General features: G+C 40.6%; 1 protein-coding gene across 2 annotated transcripts in view; it reads right to left on the reverse strand.

Annotated features, from left to right (window-relative positions):
* LOC137184751 (cadherin-4-like) overlaps positions 1-17,086 on the reverse strand; it is a 255,065-nt gene that overhangs the window by 38,703 nt on the left and 199,276 nt on the right. For both annotated transcript variants that reach the window (XM_067592727.1, XM_067592726.1), the window contains 3 exons: positions 12,149-12,304; positions 5,572-5,716; positions 3,258-3,430 (listed from right to left, as the gene is read on the reverse strand). In XM_067592727.1, coding sequence (XP_067448828.1) covers positions 3,258-3,430; positions 5,572-5,716; positions 12,149-12,304 — 474 coding nt within the window. The remainder of the gene's footprint in view (positions 1-3,257; positions 3,431-5,571; positions 5,717-12,148; positions 12,305-17,086) is intronic.

Genomic DNA, 17,086 nt, shown 5'->3' on the forward strand with positions numbered 1-17,086 from the left:
GACACTTTTTGCAGAGCAGTTCTTGGACAGAGAAGGAACCACAGATGAAATGTCTGCTGATTCGGGGCACGTCAACTAAAGACCAATCTACTCTCTGATTAAATTGCTGCCAGATCTGACAATCTGGGATTGCTATTTTTGAGAACTACAGAATAATCCCCCACAATCCAGCAGTCTTGTCAGCAGATTCAGTACCGCATAACAGAATCTTCACCAGATTTATGTCATGGCCTGTAAAAATTAGAGCAAATTATTGCTTTTTTAATTTATGAATATATATAAATACATAAATTGCCATGTAATTTCTCTGAATCTTAAACTAGTAACATTAACAGAACAGTTATTTTGCAAATAAACAATGATCTCTTTAATTAAAACGTAGGCCTATAGATCCTAAGGCAAAGGTGGTGAACCCATGGTTGCAGCTGGGACTGCAGGTCCCAGGGTCCTGTGGGGAGTGACATCAGCAGGAAGTGGGGCAGCTTGAGCCATCTCAAAGGTTGAGAGGATGGCCCCGAGTTGTTTATATTACAGGCAGAGAATCGCTTCGATCTTTTTTTGAGGGAACATTGTCTGGTAGGGGCTGGTTGAGAAGCAGTGCACCTCTTTGCTGCAGCTTTACGTTTTGGAAGAGTGCTGTTTGAATTACTGGCGTTCATGTTGAACTTTTGGGCATCGATGTAGCTTTCTTGACTCAGGAGGTAATTGAAGAGCTCCTTATGGTTAAGGCCAGATGGAGCTGAGATATTGTGGGCGTATAACACTTCCAGGATGCGGTGCACAGGCCATCCGGCAAGTTGCTAGCAGGTGATGTGGGAGGTGCAGCACAGACGTGGAGGGACCAATTCATTCACGGAGAGAACCTCGGTGGACTGAGCCTGGGTTTCGGGAATGAAGACAACGTCTTCCACCGAGGACCCAGACTCACTCTCCGAATCAGAAATGGTGAGACATAGCGACCAACAGAGCCAGAGGGTAGGATGGCAGTCACAGGAGCAACGATAGCAGAGTCTATGATTTGAGAAAGCTGAAAGAGCAGGCAGCAATATTGATGCAGGGCAGCATTGGCATTGGCAAGGCAGACAGAAAGGGGAAATTTTGCAGCTTAAATGGACTGCCAAATTGGTAGGGTGTGTTTGGTAGATGATATGGAGAGTGAAGCATGTCACATGTATATGCTGAAAATGACAAGAGAAATAGACAAGTTTCACATATCTCCGCAATTCAAATCAACTGCCAGTTGTCTGTTCAGAAATGACTGTATGACATCACGGTGACTTGGTCTGTTGCTAAATTGTTGGCAAGTAGGACTTGGCCAACTGGGGATTCAAAGCTGTACCTTTATATCCCCAGAGAAGGTGACTTACTGACTGTGTCACTGGGGAGACATGGTTTTCTATACACTTTCTCACAAGTCTAGGCAATTCTAGGGGCATTTTTGTTATTTAAACTTAAATGCGACAAAAAAAATTGGACCAAATTCAAAATGGCGGAAAATATATCTAGGTGTAATTTCGTTTGTGAGACTTACACAAAATATAAACTTCTCAAATACATCTGTGCATGTTTGAGCCCGAATCTGATCTGAAATATGTGAGTGGACAACGCGAACAACCAACCCATGCAACAACCTTAGCAACAAAGGCTATGGAATGGTTGGCCATTTGTGGGCATACATGAAGGATGTGACATCAGTTTGATGGGGAAGTAGAGGTAACTTTTTAGCATTTTTACATACGTTCACCTCAAGTTTTGGAAATTTGACCATGTTTAAGGGTGTCTAATTTGTGCATTCTTACTGCGATGCATTCTGCATGCACTATGGTTACAACAATTATTTTCATCATAGAGTAATGGAATCTGTTAATACATATTGTATTTTTCTAAGATTAATCACATAACCTCCAACAGTTAATTGTGAAAATAGTGAAAAATAGCCATCACAATCTCTCAGAGCCAAGGTGATGTCTTCAAACTGCTTGTCTTATCTGAGCAACAGCCTAAAATCTAAAAATATTAAATTTAAAATGATATAAAACAGATCAAAAAGCAGATAAGTCTCACATTTGAGAGGCTGCCCATCTCTCATTACCACCACTGAAGTGCCGTTGAGCAGTGGAGCTGCTCAGTGGTTGAGTTGTAACATCTGGTTGTAAGGGGCAACTTCCAGATGTAAATATGTGTAAGTATATGTGACTGAACAGGGAATTCCTGAAAAGAAGTGCACTGCTCTCAGTGACACTACTCTAGATAAATATAGGTAAAAAATAGTTAACTGCTAAATATAAATTATGTCACTATGGGTCCTTACAAGTATAGAAGTACAAACAAGTGTGTGTGAGTTTAATCCTACATTAGGGGTGACTGGCTGGATTGGCAGAGTACAGATAAAACCGAGTAAAAATAGGAAGCAGAGGTTCAGTTGAGTCATTTTACTCCATGTTCAATCCATATTTCTCTCCCTCTGGCATCATCATCATGTCTCATCCTACTTTCTCCATCAACCTATCTTCACTGCCAAATTCACACTCACTTCCTCCCAACTTATTGTAATACCCCGTCTGCCCAGCTCTGTTTTTGTTCTATTGCTCCCTTCAGTTTTCTTTTTTCCCCGACATTGCTTGTGTTTTATCGAGTGTAGATGTGATTATATGGGCTTTTGTGTTTGCCTGACAGGTGTCAAGGGCATTCTATCTCACATATTCCCATTCTATCTTTACCACACAAACACACACACACACACACACACACACACACACAACATAACGTGAGCAGCACAGTGCAGCGGGATGTGTTGTTAATAGGTCTGTCACTGGTGACAGTTTGGGTGGATGATCTGTCTCTAAGATTTCTTTGCAGACTTGTCACTGGCACATCCATGTCGCTAGAATAAACACATTTGGATCTTGTCACAACTTTTATAGCTCCATAAACAAGGTGACCGCAGAATAAGGCAATTTACTGTAAAAAAAAAAAAAGGATGGATGAGACTGTGTGGTGACAAATGGCTACAAAGCATTTGTAAGTCGTATCTCAGTGTCATCAGAATAAACAACGTTGTTAGGAACTGTGCTCCATAAACAAAGATAAAAGTGCATCTTCTGACCAGCGATAGTTCATTCAGACTGTCATGATTAAAAGCATTATACTCGCTGCAGTTGTGTTTATTATGTTGCTTAGTTTTATGATATTTTACCTCTGTAAAACATTTGCTTAACAGCCTTTTCGTGAATGCTTTGAGATAGATGAAGACCAACCTCTCGATCAAGACCAGGTGCCACCGTCACTATATCTCCATTCTCACTGTTGATGGTAAACATGTTAGGGATGGGGCTGTGCGGTGTCTGGGACAGGATCCGATAGCGCACCATTCCATTAGCTGTAGTGTTGTCGTCGGCATCGAACGCTGACACGTGCATCACATACGTTCCTGATGAAGAAAAGAATATTTGTTAATGTTTCTGTTCAAGTAGCCAAGCATGCAGTAATATAAGGTAAAGGTGGACTTAAATTTCCACTATAACACGCGTGAACACAGTTTGCTGGCTTCATGACTTTTCTGTTCTGTGAGACTGTTTCAACGTGTGACAGATAAACATTTCAAAGGTTTCAACACGCAAGGATAAAACTAGCAACTGACTCAAGAGAATCTTGAAAAATTAAGGAAAATTATGTAATTTGTGGCCACAGTAGCCACTGTTCAGAAAAATGAACATACATTAGTCTCACTTAAATTTTTATTTTCTAATTACTCTGTCCCTATGTAACTTCATTCTGTGCTAATCTGTATTTTATTGGGTAGTTTAAAGTGAGACAGAGGTAGAGACTGTTATATAGCTAATAAACCACCTGGATGTTCCATAACAGTTTAAAAACACTTACTATAATGTACACATTCATTGAGCTCTTCATATTTATGCCAGCAGAGAAATGTTGGACACCTGTTCTGTAAATAATGACTGTAACAACTATACTCACTGGATACATTAAAGATGCTGCAAATGTGGTGTATCCCAGTTTTTCATAATTGGCTAATTGATGACAGATTTTGGTAAGCCTTAATCACATTATTCTGATATTGATCAGCATGCACATCCGTTTAGCTCAAGAAAAACATCTCCATGTTTGATAACACTTGCTTAAATTGATTTATGCCAGCCTTGAAATAGTTGGGAACCTGTTCTATAAAGAATAATGACTCTGACTACAAGCACAAATAAGAAAAGTCATATGCAGACACAGTTCTGTTGCAGAGAATAAGCCAGTATCCCTCCATGAATGCACCCCTTGTTTGCTTTTCTGCCTCCACACACTCATATAACTCTGTCGGATCACTGCCTGTCACCCAATCTCTTCATCTCTCTCCCTTTTGCTCTCCCTCTCTCATAGCTGATTCTAATTGTCAGAGATAGTGATATCATGCCAGTGACAGCCCCTGTCCGAGGATAATTGTAACCGCAGCTCCCATTTCAAACTTCATTACATTTCAAAGCAACATTTGTCAATGACTCGGCCAGAGGGAGCACTCTAAAGGCCTCTCAGCGAGACGAGAGAAAAAAAAAGCCGACAGGAACAGAACGAGGGAGAGGAAAAGAGAAATAGAGGACAGACACCATATTTGGTTTGATTCCAAGTGGAGTGACTACCAGTCCTTCACCCATCGCTTTTTTTTCTTGAGATGGAGGGATAGAGAGAAGGAGATGAAGAATCACAATGTGTCACACATCGCTGGGGTAATTTCATTAAGCTGCACTCTTAGGGGGTTTAATGTGGACCCTTTGTACGGGCGTCCTAAGCTGTGCCTGACAGGATTAGGTCTCCATAATGACTCTTTAATTTGCAAACTAATTCAAGTCTGTAATTGGCCTTCCATTGAAACCACTGGAGCTCTAAATTCTAAAACTCTCTTTTTTATGATTATTGTTCAGCTGAATGTCATGCATGCCACAGAGACTTGTCTGCTGTGTGGGGCAAGGCTGAGGGGGAGGGGATAGCGGTATAGCACAGAGAAAATGAAAGAAAGAAAGAAAGAAAGAAAGAAAGAAAGAAAGAAAGAAAGAAAGAAAGAAAAAGAAAGACAAAAAGAGGAACACCTGAAAACCTCCTGAGATCACTTCTGGTGCAATAAACTCTGGCTCATCAGGCTCACACACATGTGCATGCACACAGAGAGCTCATCTCCGCGATTCTTCCGCTCTGAGGTTAGGCATAAAATGACCCAGTGGTGCTACAGCGTGGTACATTTAATCCTCAATCTCCTCTCCAGCCTGAGCACCCTCTTTGGTTTATGGCCACTGCTGCAGCCGGCTAAATGAAAAGCCACTGTAGAAGACGGATTCTCTGCCTGTCGGCTAAATCAAGGGGAATAGACAATTCTCGGTCGCGTCAAAGATTCACTGGTGTAGTCATAATTTTAACAACACCAATCTCTCCTGATATACTAATCGCTCCTCTACTGTTCACCTGTGTCTTAACATCGTCACCCCCCTCTACTTCTTTAATCTTTGAATAAATATTTACTTCTATTTATTCCTGTTTTGCCCATCTATCCATACATGCATATTTCAATACCTGGTTTAGACCCTTCATCCACTGAGCCATTGTAGACCTGGTTTTTGAATTCAGGTCTGTTGTCGTTCATGTCGATAACGAAGATGTACAGATCAATAGGGTTCTCAACTTGGTTCCCATTCATGTCCACGGCATGGGCTCGCAGCTGGAAGACAAAGAGAAAAAAAAAACAACATAAACACAAGAGGTTCACTTATGACTCTCAGTTATTTATATGAGAGCAGAAAGTGATGAATTGATAATGATAAGTCTGTTGTTTTGTTTTATATGAGGTTTATTTGCTTTTGTGCTTGTATTGGTTGTCTAATGTTTTTAATGTTGTTTCTACTGAAAAGACACTACAGTTGAACATCAGTCAAAGCTAAGGCATCAACAGACAGTGTTCCTGAGACAAATATACAGTATTTATTTTAATTCATACAATTTCTTGTATTTGTGGTTTGTGATTAGAGAAGTTAATACTGGGGGGCACAGTGGTACAGTGGTTGGGTACTCTCCGGGTGCTCTGGCTTCCTCCCACAGCTGTCTGTCTCTATACAATATGTTAGCCCTGTGATTGACTGGTGACCTCTCTAGGGTGTACCCTCACACCAGCTCCCTTGTGACCCTACAGGATAAGAAGTATGGAAAATGGATAGATGTAAATACTCTTATGTATCTTACATGAGCTCTCTATCAGTGAAACTAAGTACCATGCATGAATAATACAAATATTTATGCCACATTTCAAATTCTTTTGTTAGACTTATAAAGGCATAAAGACCAGTTTCATTATAAAGTATTACTTGCTAGGTTAATATAAACGCGTGTCCTGCCCCAGGCTTTTTTACTGTGTTTTAGCACCTCCTAGTGGTGGTTTTGTTTGAACAGGAAGTAGCTCTCATGTGACCTGAAAGCAACCATTTCTCCTCATGTAGACCAATGAGCAGACACTTGTCTTATCTGCGGCCATCCTTTCGTTTAAGCGTGTGAAAGCATCATATGTAAGTTTCTGTGTTATGTGACCTCCTATTCTATTTGGTGATATTTGTGAGGAGGATGCTTTTATGAACCTTGTAAGATATATGCTATAATTGATGAGATGTAACACGTGGAGCTGATATTAGATAAAACAGAATGTAGGCTGTTGTGAGAACTATGTTGTATGTTAAGTGCATGCACATTATTATAATTTAATATAAATTTATAGTAGAAATTCGGAAATGTTGGTTTATTAAAATTCATTTAGTATGTAGCAGTAAACAATCACCTTGTCACTGCACCAGCTCTAACACTATTGAATTGCTTATGTATTGTGTTTTTCTACAGTTTCACTCTTGATCCATGAATGCATTTACAACGGCATCTTATTGAAGACACAACTAAGATGAACCCAGACTCTTATGCATTTATTGTTTAAGTTTGGCTTGCTGTTAAAGTTACTACAAGGAACTTTCATTTTGTGTTGATTTTGGCGGCCCCTGTGGACAAAAGCAGTAGTGTTTTTGCAGAATGAAGACTGCATTTCCCATGAGCACCACCGCCTCATGTCGCAAAGATCTTGGCTATCATGTGCATTTGTTTTGGAAGCGAGTGAAAGACAGCTGTTTGCAGGATGCATAGTAATGAGATATTGTATCTGTTTGTGGCTATGTAAGATTAATAATTGTAAAATGACGATGGTGAAGCAAAGTAAACTTTGTATTAGTGCCGTTCATACACTTATGTTACATGTAAGGCTGCATCCACACCATATTTGGCAATGCGGCATCTTCCCACAGAGTTGTGTGGACGTGTGCAGAGGTGTGGGCATGTTTATTTGTGCTTTAGAACGTAACCGCTGTGAAACAATCAGAAAAGAACGTTTTATTTCTCAGATTAATTCCTTTATTCTCACTACACCGCCGCCCACTCTCTTAAATCACTCTCTAGCTTGCTCGACCGACGCTGCTCTCTCTCTCCCGCTCGTGCTCTCAGCTTTCTGGTGTACTCTCTCTGTTTTTCTCTTCTTTTTAAAAATGAGTCAGGAAGCCGGCAACAAGTCTGACCTTACTTTTAATGCTATCAAATGAAGACCAATGTCCTCCCCTCGTCCTAGCAACGTCTTTGTACTCTCTCATGATACCATGCTACATGTAATGTAAACATAGGCTCTTCCGGTCTGTGTGCCGTAAATCGTCTTATTTCGTGGGGAATCTGACCGCATTTAGAAAAACTATATAGCAATCTTCTCGTTTGCTTATGTAGGTCATATAGAGGCATCAGAGGCATCATGAGACTGTTTCATAAACAGATAAAAGTTCCTTGTAGTAACTTTAAATTGTGTTGCCACATAATAAAAAGAGCATGATGCACATAAATTAACAGTAAATAAACCAACCATACACTCTTGATACACTCTTGATCTACATTAATTACATGAATCATTATATGGCTAATTTTAACTGCAATTCTTAAGTTGTTGGCATGTTTGAATGACATCCTCATCCTCTCAGTTTATTCCCAACTGTCTCCATTCACTGGAGTAGTCAAAAGAAAAGGAGAAGCAACATGAATAAAACACCAACAAACTCAAAGCAAGTGTTTTCATCCTTCCAAGCTGACTTCTTTCACAGCACCTCTAATGCCAAAGAGAAAAAACCTCCACACCTCCACACTGTTTTCTGAATTTTTTATTTAACCCTGCTCACGAACACACAGACTGATAAAATATGTATAATTGAATTATAAAGTATAAAAGTTTCAAAAATATTTCCTAAAACTAAACAACATTATTAAGTAGGGTCAGAGGTAGAAAGTCAAAAAATTTGGTTATTTTTCTTGCAGAGATCATATATTTTCTCACTTAGTCCCCAATAGTTTTTATCTGAGCAGAAGCCAAAACAAGAAACATCTTATTTTATTGGAAGTTGGTTCTGTTGTAAAGGCGAGATGTCTGTTTCAGGTCTGTATCGGATCCCAGGCCAACATTCTGTCTGCTTTTGTTTGAAAGAGAAATCTCTGACTCCACAAACACAGTCAGTCCATCTCAAATTCAACTCAGCAGTGCTCAAATCAATGGAATCACCAACTAGGATTTCTCACAAAGTTTGGACATGAAGTTATTACTAAAATCAATACATGCTGTAAAATGTGTCCTGACTGCTTTGCCTCTTATGAAGTCTGGAGGAAAAGAAAAATGAGAGCTGAATGAATGAAAATGAGAGAGGAGAAAATAACTGAATTATCAGAGAAATGATGAGTTCGGGGGGGAGAAAAAAAAAAAGCTTTTGGTTTGTTTTTTCACTCCATACATGAAGGTCAAGCTAACAGTCTGAAGTGGCATTTCAAAATGAACTCCTCGGCTCTCTCTAAAGCTGTTCTGATTCACTTCACCTTACCTGGGAATGTTTATATCCCTGAACATGACTTATTCAGTGATATTACTGTCAGCTGGAAGCAACAGGGATGTTTAGTTTATATCATATGAGGGGAAAAAAAACAGAATTCAGATACTATCTACATCCTGCTCCTAACAACATAGGCTGGTAAATATTTATTCTGTTTAAATGTCAACAATCAATTTCAGGAGAACTGTCTACACAACCAATGAAGGACCCTATGTCTGACTTGACGCTAGGGATATTCATCTAAAGGGAGGCCAAAAATAGGGAAGGAAATGTGACAAAATTGGAAGAAGCTGAGGGAAAATTTAAACCATGTTAGGAGCAGATCGAGAGGAAAGATGAAAAACTGTAACATGAGCAGATTTTTTCCCCCTGTCATGTATGGAGAATTGAGGGAATGGCACTCCTTCCATCTGAGCATGCCTGATGGGGAAAGTGCCACCTGGCCACTGCAAGAGCATGAGAGCCTGATAAGTGAAATAGCCTCCAGGCTCGTTGTGGCAGGAAATACAATAAGTAGCATTCTCCATCGGCTTCTTTTCCTCCGAGAGGTGAAGATCCTCTCCACTGCCGCCCATTCTCTCCTCTCCGCCTTCTGCTTCCATTCTGCACCTCTACCGAAATTGCGCCTTCAGGTCTCCTCGAGGTTAATTTGACTTTACTTTTTCCACTGCATTGTCTGATCTGTCCTGCACCCAATATCCGTGCGCTGCCATCGCATATCGCATCTTGCTGTGCTGTAACAGGCTAGGAGCCAGGCCCCTTATCTCTACCCACCCTCATCCCTCCATCCCTCATGCACCCACACCCTAATTCAATAACAGCAGGAGTCAGAGATTACCGCCATGTTTAAAGAAGGCAAAATGTAATTCTGGGTCCACATTAAAGTTATTATCTTGAAAGGCAGGGGGAGAAAACAGACCGTACCAGGCAGTGCTCTGCATTTGGCAAAGAGGCAGCATCCTGATAGAGATAACAGCAGAAGCTCCAAGGTGTTTTCCTCATAAGAATGCATCTTGTTGCATGGCTGGTTTTGAATTTCAGAGTGCTCATTCTTTTGAAATAAGAAGAACTAGACCATAACTTTGTTCTGTCCTTGCATGAAATTTGAAGTAAACAAATGAAAGAGCACAAAGTCAAATTCTAACTTTCTGTGTGTGCTATTGCTTTCCTGAATAATGTTGCTCAGCAAATAAAATCCAAGTAAAAAAAATCTTTACAGTTCGTGGATTGAGGATGTTTTATTTTCATACAGTTGAATTGCTTTCCTGTTGCTCTCACAGCATTTAGTGTGAGAGGCCTTCAATTGATCTGCAACAACTTTCTTCATCTGTTTACTCGTACATCTTTACCTTGTCTCATCTGGTTTCTCCTTGCACTTTGTATTCCACTCCAACTAACACTTTTCCTCTACAACAAACACGGAGTTTAACTTAAGCAGCCTTTAGCAAGCCTCTGCCTTCCTTAACAAATCACCTCATTGATTGGAGCTCCCCTTGGGTATAAATCTGCTCAGCTCCCACTAAAAAGGTTGGGCTTGCTTGCTCACCAGGACTGTAACTCAGACTAGGTTCACATAGAAATAAAAGGATAGGGACAAGTACAGAGACAGAAAACCAGAGATAGAAACTTAAACTGATGAACCCCGTGTGGTTTCTCGTGATATCAAAGCATTGAGGCTCTATTTTCATGAGAGACTAGTTCAAAGATTATCTCAAAGACTAGTGCAAGCAGCAATACAAGTTAGTACATTTTGCCAGACTGCATACACAGCACAAAGGTGGGAGGAGAGGTGCAACAAAATTTGTGTTTCATTCAAATGAGGATTCGCCAAGAGAGGTGTTGGTATATTGGCAAAAACTGCTAATATGACTCAGTGGCATATAGGACAGTGGAACAAGTGGACCCAAATACATGAGATAGCAGGCAGACAGGATCAAAAGCAGAACTATTTATTGAAAATCAAAAGAACTGGTGATACAGGAACAGGCAAAACGACTCAACAAAGATTGAACTGAGAACTGGACTTAAATACGAACTGAACTAACAAGGAGATGAAGTGCAGGTGGGGAGAACACAGAGCAGGGCAGGGCAGGTGTGTAGAAGGGCAGAGGGAGAAGCAGGCTGGGGAGGAGCGCAGGAACACAGTAGGCAAAACACAGAATAGAAAACCAAAAACCCAGAAACACAATCCTCTTCCTAATAAAACGACATGCGTAGATCTGGCACATAATACACATAAATATAAGTCAAATACACAAGCAACACTACAACCTCTCTTATCCTTAATAAACAGAAAACCCTTTAAATAACTGAGACTGAGTATAAGCTGTGTGAGTACAGACCGGAATGAAAACAAAGACAGACTAAGTAATAAAGGCAACTGATATAAATCATGCCAGATAGTCGTTGAAAGATACAACTTAAATCAACCATTTCCATCACGGTCCAGTCTTCACATAACATATTCATTAGGAACCTTTAGAGATGCTGGTGGGTTGTTTTTTTTTTGGACAGAGCCAGGCTAGCTGTTTCCCTCTGCCTGCAGTCTTTATGCTAAGCTAAGCTAAACACCTTCTGATTCCAGCTTCACAGTGAATGCACATGAGATTGCATCAATCTTCTTATCTCACTCTCAGAAAGAAAGCAAATATTTTTCCCCAAAATGTTTTTTGTTACTCCGCACCATCCAAGCAACGGTATTAATTTCCTGCTTACGAAGCTGTCTCTCCTTTCTATTTGGTGAGCTTTTTCGTCATGCACCACTGCAATTTGCACAGCAGTAAAAACTACGAGACAAGTAATGTGACTGGCTAAGAGTTTAATGATTACTTAGCACATTCTCTGACTTACTTCACCCACCTATATGAGCGAAAAAGGTGCAATTACACACACACACACACACACACACACACACACACACACACACACAACTGTTCAGAGAAATGCTGTATTATTATGTAATGTTTATAGAATGGATTAAATGAAACGTTTTTTTTCTAAAGCTAAAGCTAATATATCTTATAATAATTCACATAAAAACAATGGTCTGTTGTCCCATTAATATTTTACATCAGGAAGTTGAAAAGTTTAAAAAGGTTATATGGTTGTATAATAATGTTTCTGGGTTTCATGTTTTGTATGCATGAACATGTGTGTATGTGTCTGTGAGTGAGGGAGAGAGAGAGAGAGAGAGAGAGAGAGAGACTCACATGGTAAGAAGACCGATGTTCTCGATCAAGAGGTTTGGTGACGAACATCTTTCCCACCACGGGGTCGATATTGAACACCTCATTGGGTGGCTGATCTGCTCCCACCCCAGTGATGCTGTATCGAATCGAGATGTCCTGGTCCTGGTCTGAACGAATCTGCATCACAACAAACAAACAAACAGAGAAACACTCAATCAATACATGTTCATCAAAGCATCATACTGTGTTTCAGCGAACCACACCCCATTCTCTCTTATTAATTTTCTGTCTCTATTCTTCCGTCGTACCCAGAAAACTAAAAAAAACAACTCAAACACACAGTTACCAACTCGCATCTTTTGGTGCAATATTTACTGTGAGGTCTTTATTATTCAAGGACCAGTTTGTGATATACAGCCCTAGAGTTTAATAATTTTGTCCTTACACAATCATCTCAGAAACCTGATATTGCACATTACTCACTAGAAACATGCGCCGGCACACAAACGGAGGGCACGCACTCTCACACACACACATTCATCACAGTTTGGCATTTCTAGCCACCACATATTCAAGGATTCCATTAGTGCTGCCGCAGGGAGCACTATGCGTTCTGTTTGGCAGAATTGGACTTCATCAAAAGAGAAATTTGAATTCAATATTTTGCGGAGGGAGAAATGAAATCAACATATATTTACTGCTAGCCTTTACAGTCAGGTGGCGATTTATAAAGACTAGCTGGAGCCACGCTGGGAATACAGACAGGTTGTGAACACAAATGACAATTAGATAGGAAACTGAAAATATGAGGTTGTAATTGTTGTGAAATTAGGGAAGCAACAACAGGCAACATAACAGTAAACACATTTTCAGGAGGCAAAGAAGGGCCAGAGGAAAATAATAGTCTCAGAGAGCTTCAAATCCAGTGGTGCACATGAGAGGAGAATTGTATAATAACCGTGGGAGATAGGAACCAGAATGTTCTTTAAGAAATAGTCTGGTATTTTGGTTCAGTTTTCCCTGCCAGATAGACAGCTAATAGGTGCATTAAGTGCACTGCCAGGCCTGTGATTTGGACTGAAGTGCTCGTGTAACTGGGACTCATTTAGAGGAGTTTTTCAATTTAGTGCCCAAATAGAGTCCAAACCACCAATCTCTGTCCATTAACTACATGACAACATGTGAACATCACCAGGTGTATCAAAATGACCCAATCATACACTTACTCCCGCATGTAGGCACATCCTGTACATACACACACACACACACACACACATAGGAATAGCCAACCTTTTCCTTCTAATCAATGACTATTTCAGTGGAGAGCCTGAGTGCACTAGAAGAGTAAGACTGTCCAAAGTTGTCTCCATCTTTCACCACTCGAGGAACCAATTTAGCCACACTTTTGACACACCAGGAATTCTGCCCTGCTGAGAAAATAGCTGGAGCAACTAACAAGGACAAGGGAAGGACATACAGTATTAGACAGGTGTCATCCTGACTCTTCCTCCTGGCGGAAAAAAAAAAACAAAAAAAAAAAACTGTCACCATCACTGACGCTGCTATTATCACTATTTTCCATCTCCTGCTCATCAACAGCATCAAGATGATTATCAACTCTCGATTAGAAAGATCTAGTTGAGGTGTGGCTTTCTAATCAAACCAATGTGATCAGTTATAGACACCTTCCCTGTAAGAATGCAAGAAGAAGCTGTCACAACATCCCGCTAATGCTATTTGTGCATGTCTGTATGTGTGTTTTCTTTGGGGAATAGGAGGAGGAGAACATCAGAATGCTCTGCACATATCTCAGCGAATTACTGCTGACAGCTATGATAATTAACGAGCTGCAGGCACTGACTGCCATTACTTCAAAGAAACTCTACCCGTTAAACACCACCAAACTAACAAATATCCAGCGAGCGGCTCAGTTGAACTCTCAGTGTACCGCCATTACCCTCCTCTATAGGCAAAGCAAAGAGACTGCAGCATGCTGACTCCATCTACCTATCCTGTCGCATTAGAAAATACAAGCAATTATTACACATCCGACTGCCAAACTGTCTCCCCCTCTCATTCATCCCCGTTTTCTCCTCCTCTCTCCTTGTCTATCTTTTCCGCTCCCCTCCCTTCTCCTTTCCAACTCCTTTTCTCTCATCTCTACTCCTCCCCTTTCCTCTCATCTCTTCCCTCTGCTGTACTCTCATCACTCTCTCTCTCTCTCTCTCTCTCCTTCTCTCCCTCTTTGCTTCAGGTCTCCGTGGGGACAGAAGGCATGCATGAAAAATGAAATTACTTCAATCCGTTGGCCTTGGCAGTGGCGTATAAATCCTCACCAGTTAGGAAGTGATAGCTCTCCATAATTCCATTTGGGGTTTCCCCGCCCCCCTGATTTCTCACCCATTTCCAAGTCGTCCTGCTTGGGGGGGAAAAGAGATTCAGCTGCACGTTTCCACAGTCATTCCAGCCAATTAGCTCTCCCTCCCACAACGTTCACGTAGACACTTTCAAAACTGCCGAGAGACAGCGCCAGAATCCTCGTCCTCATCTGTTTCTACCAAACATTCGTGCATGGTTGCGTATGCACACACAACAGCGTGCACAATTGAGCTTTCTCTGGCGCTCAAAGATTTTGTTTATGTCAACTAATGATTACAAGAAAGGATTAGACTTGAACATTGTTTCACCACCACCACTTCTTACACTACGCTTGTTTGGACAGTTCAGAGTTGACAAAGAGCGAAGTGATGACACACTGCTGCTGCCATGATGTCTGACTCATGATTAATAATGTAATAAATCACATGCATATATACATGGTTATGCATTAAGAGACCCAATAAAGGCTGTCAAAGGAAATGAATCAGCTAGCTGTTGTTGCATTTTATCAGTCTCCTCCTTTTATCACGGAATATTGTGACAGGAGGGATGTCATTTCAATAGTGAGCAGCTCTCACTGTCATTCTACCATTTTAGCTTCAGAAAGGGAGGGAATGTGTTGAAAAAAACTAAGCATGAGAAGAAAACGAAGAGCTTCTCATGACTGCATATAAGTACTTTTTATTTCCTTTCATGAAAAGAGGGAAACTCTCTTTCTTGCCACATTCCACTATCTTGCACCTCATACAGGAATACAGAGCACACACACACACACACACACACACACACACACACACACACACACACACACACACACACATCCATAAGATGTCTCCATTGGGTAATAAATAACAAAGGAATTCATTTTCAAGCGCACCAATAATAATCAAAAACATTTATTCTTTCTTTCTCTTTTTCCTTTTTTCCACAGATTTTCCTCTATTGTCTCGATAGTGTGAGTGTGAATGTGAGAGAGAGAGAGTGGGTGAGAGAGGAGATGAGAAGCGCTCAGCTACAGTGAAGAGAGATTGATAGTGAAACAGAGAAAGAGAGAGAGGCAGAGTGAGAGAGAGAGAGTCATGACTGTATCATCCGGCATCAGAAACCAGACACTGTCTAAATGACCTATTTGTCGACGGATCAAAGCAATTCCCTTCATTACTGACAACTTGTCTGGTTCTTAAGGAGATCTTATCAGTGAGCTTAGCTCCCTTCTGCCAGGCAAAACTGAATCAAATGAGAAATTATCATGCCACCGGGTCTTCGGGGAAAACAGAGAAGAGGAGATGAAGAGAAGGGAATGAATAACACAGAAGCGCTGTTCTACCACCACAGTCACTGGGGTGCAGAGGAATTAAATCTCACTGAAAAATTAATGTTAACTAACACTTTTAAAAAGTATTCTACTACTACTACTTATATATGTGACTGCACGGCATGGTGTGGATATACATATTTTAATATGGTGATAAAATATATTCAAATGAGATTATTGCAAATTGCAAGTATTGATAAAGTCATCTATACTGGTTGACGCTGAAACTGTAACATTAGTTTGAGTTAGAATATAAATGCAGGTATAAAGATATAGGAAATTGCACAAAAGAGACAACAGAAGTAATACTGTTTATGACTGAAAATAAAACCATAGTAATGGGTGTCTCTAATATTTCAATCACACCTATAAACACACACGGGGTTATAAAAACTACTAAAAACACCTAAACTACAGCCAGGAATGATCATAGTCAGAGTCAGACTGGCCAGCGGGAGTACCGGGAGAAATCCCGATGGGCCGGTCGGTATGTGTGCCGCTTGAGCAGCCCGTTATACAAAAACAAGAGTGAGTGTGCCGCTTGAGCAGCCTGTTATAAAAAAACAAGAGCGAGAGAGACGCGTCGGCTGCCCAGCAGTAGCAGCAGCACCCACAAGCACCCACCCACACCCCCCCCTCGTTGGCCGGACCGGTTTGTGTCTCTGTTTGTGCGGACCGGTGGGTGGTAGGAAGGTGTTAGGGTATTATTGTTTGTGCATATGGAAGTTAATTTTGCAAGTTATTCTATTATTGTTTTATATAGTTATAATTGGGTTTCCAGCAAATTATCAGTGTTTAGTTGTAGCTTTGTTAGGTATTGTGTTTTGTCCATTCCTCATGTGTTGAAATGGTTTGGCTGGCCAGTATATGGTTCTCCCTGTTTGTCATTTAGTTATGTCAGTTTGCTGTATTTTGCGCTCAGCTCTGTTTTGCTGACCTTTAGTATTTTAGGGACCAATTTAATTGATATTTACTATTTCTTTATGTATATTATTTTTATACATACATAAAAACCAACCTTTTAAAAAGTAAAACCTGCATCCTTGTGTCTACCTGTTTAGTCCCTCAAAGCCTAATTCTTTAGCCTGTCTAGTCTTGACTGGTTCTAATCCTGTTGGTGTTTAGTTCAAACTCAGCCAATAGTTAGTGTCTCTGCTTTGTGTGATACCACAGCGTTCCTGAGCATATTATCATTGCATTTGTTTGCCTCAGCATTCAAGCTTTTCCTCAACCCACGCAACTCTCACCATGGCTGATTAGGAGAG

The sequence above is a fragment of the Thunnus thynnus genome, chromosome 6 (genome assembly GCF_963924715.1).
Source record: "Thunnus thynnus chromosome 6, fThuThy2.1, whole genome shotgun sequence".
Taxonomy (NCBI): domain Eukaryota; kingdom Metazoa; phylum Chordata; class Actinopteri; order Scombriformes; family Scombridae; genus Thunnus; species Thunnus thynnus.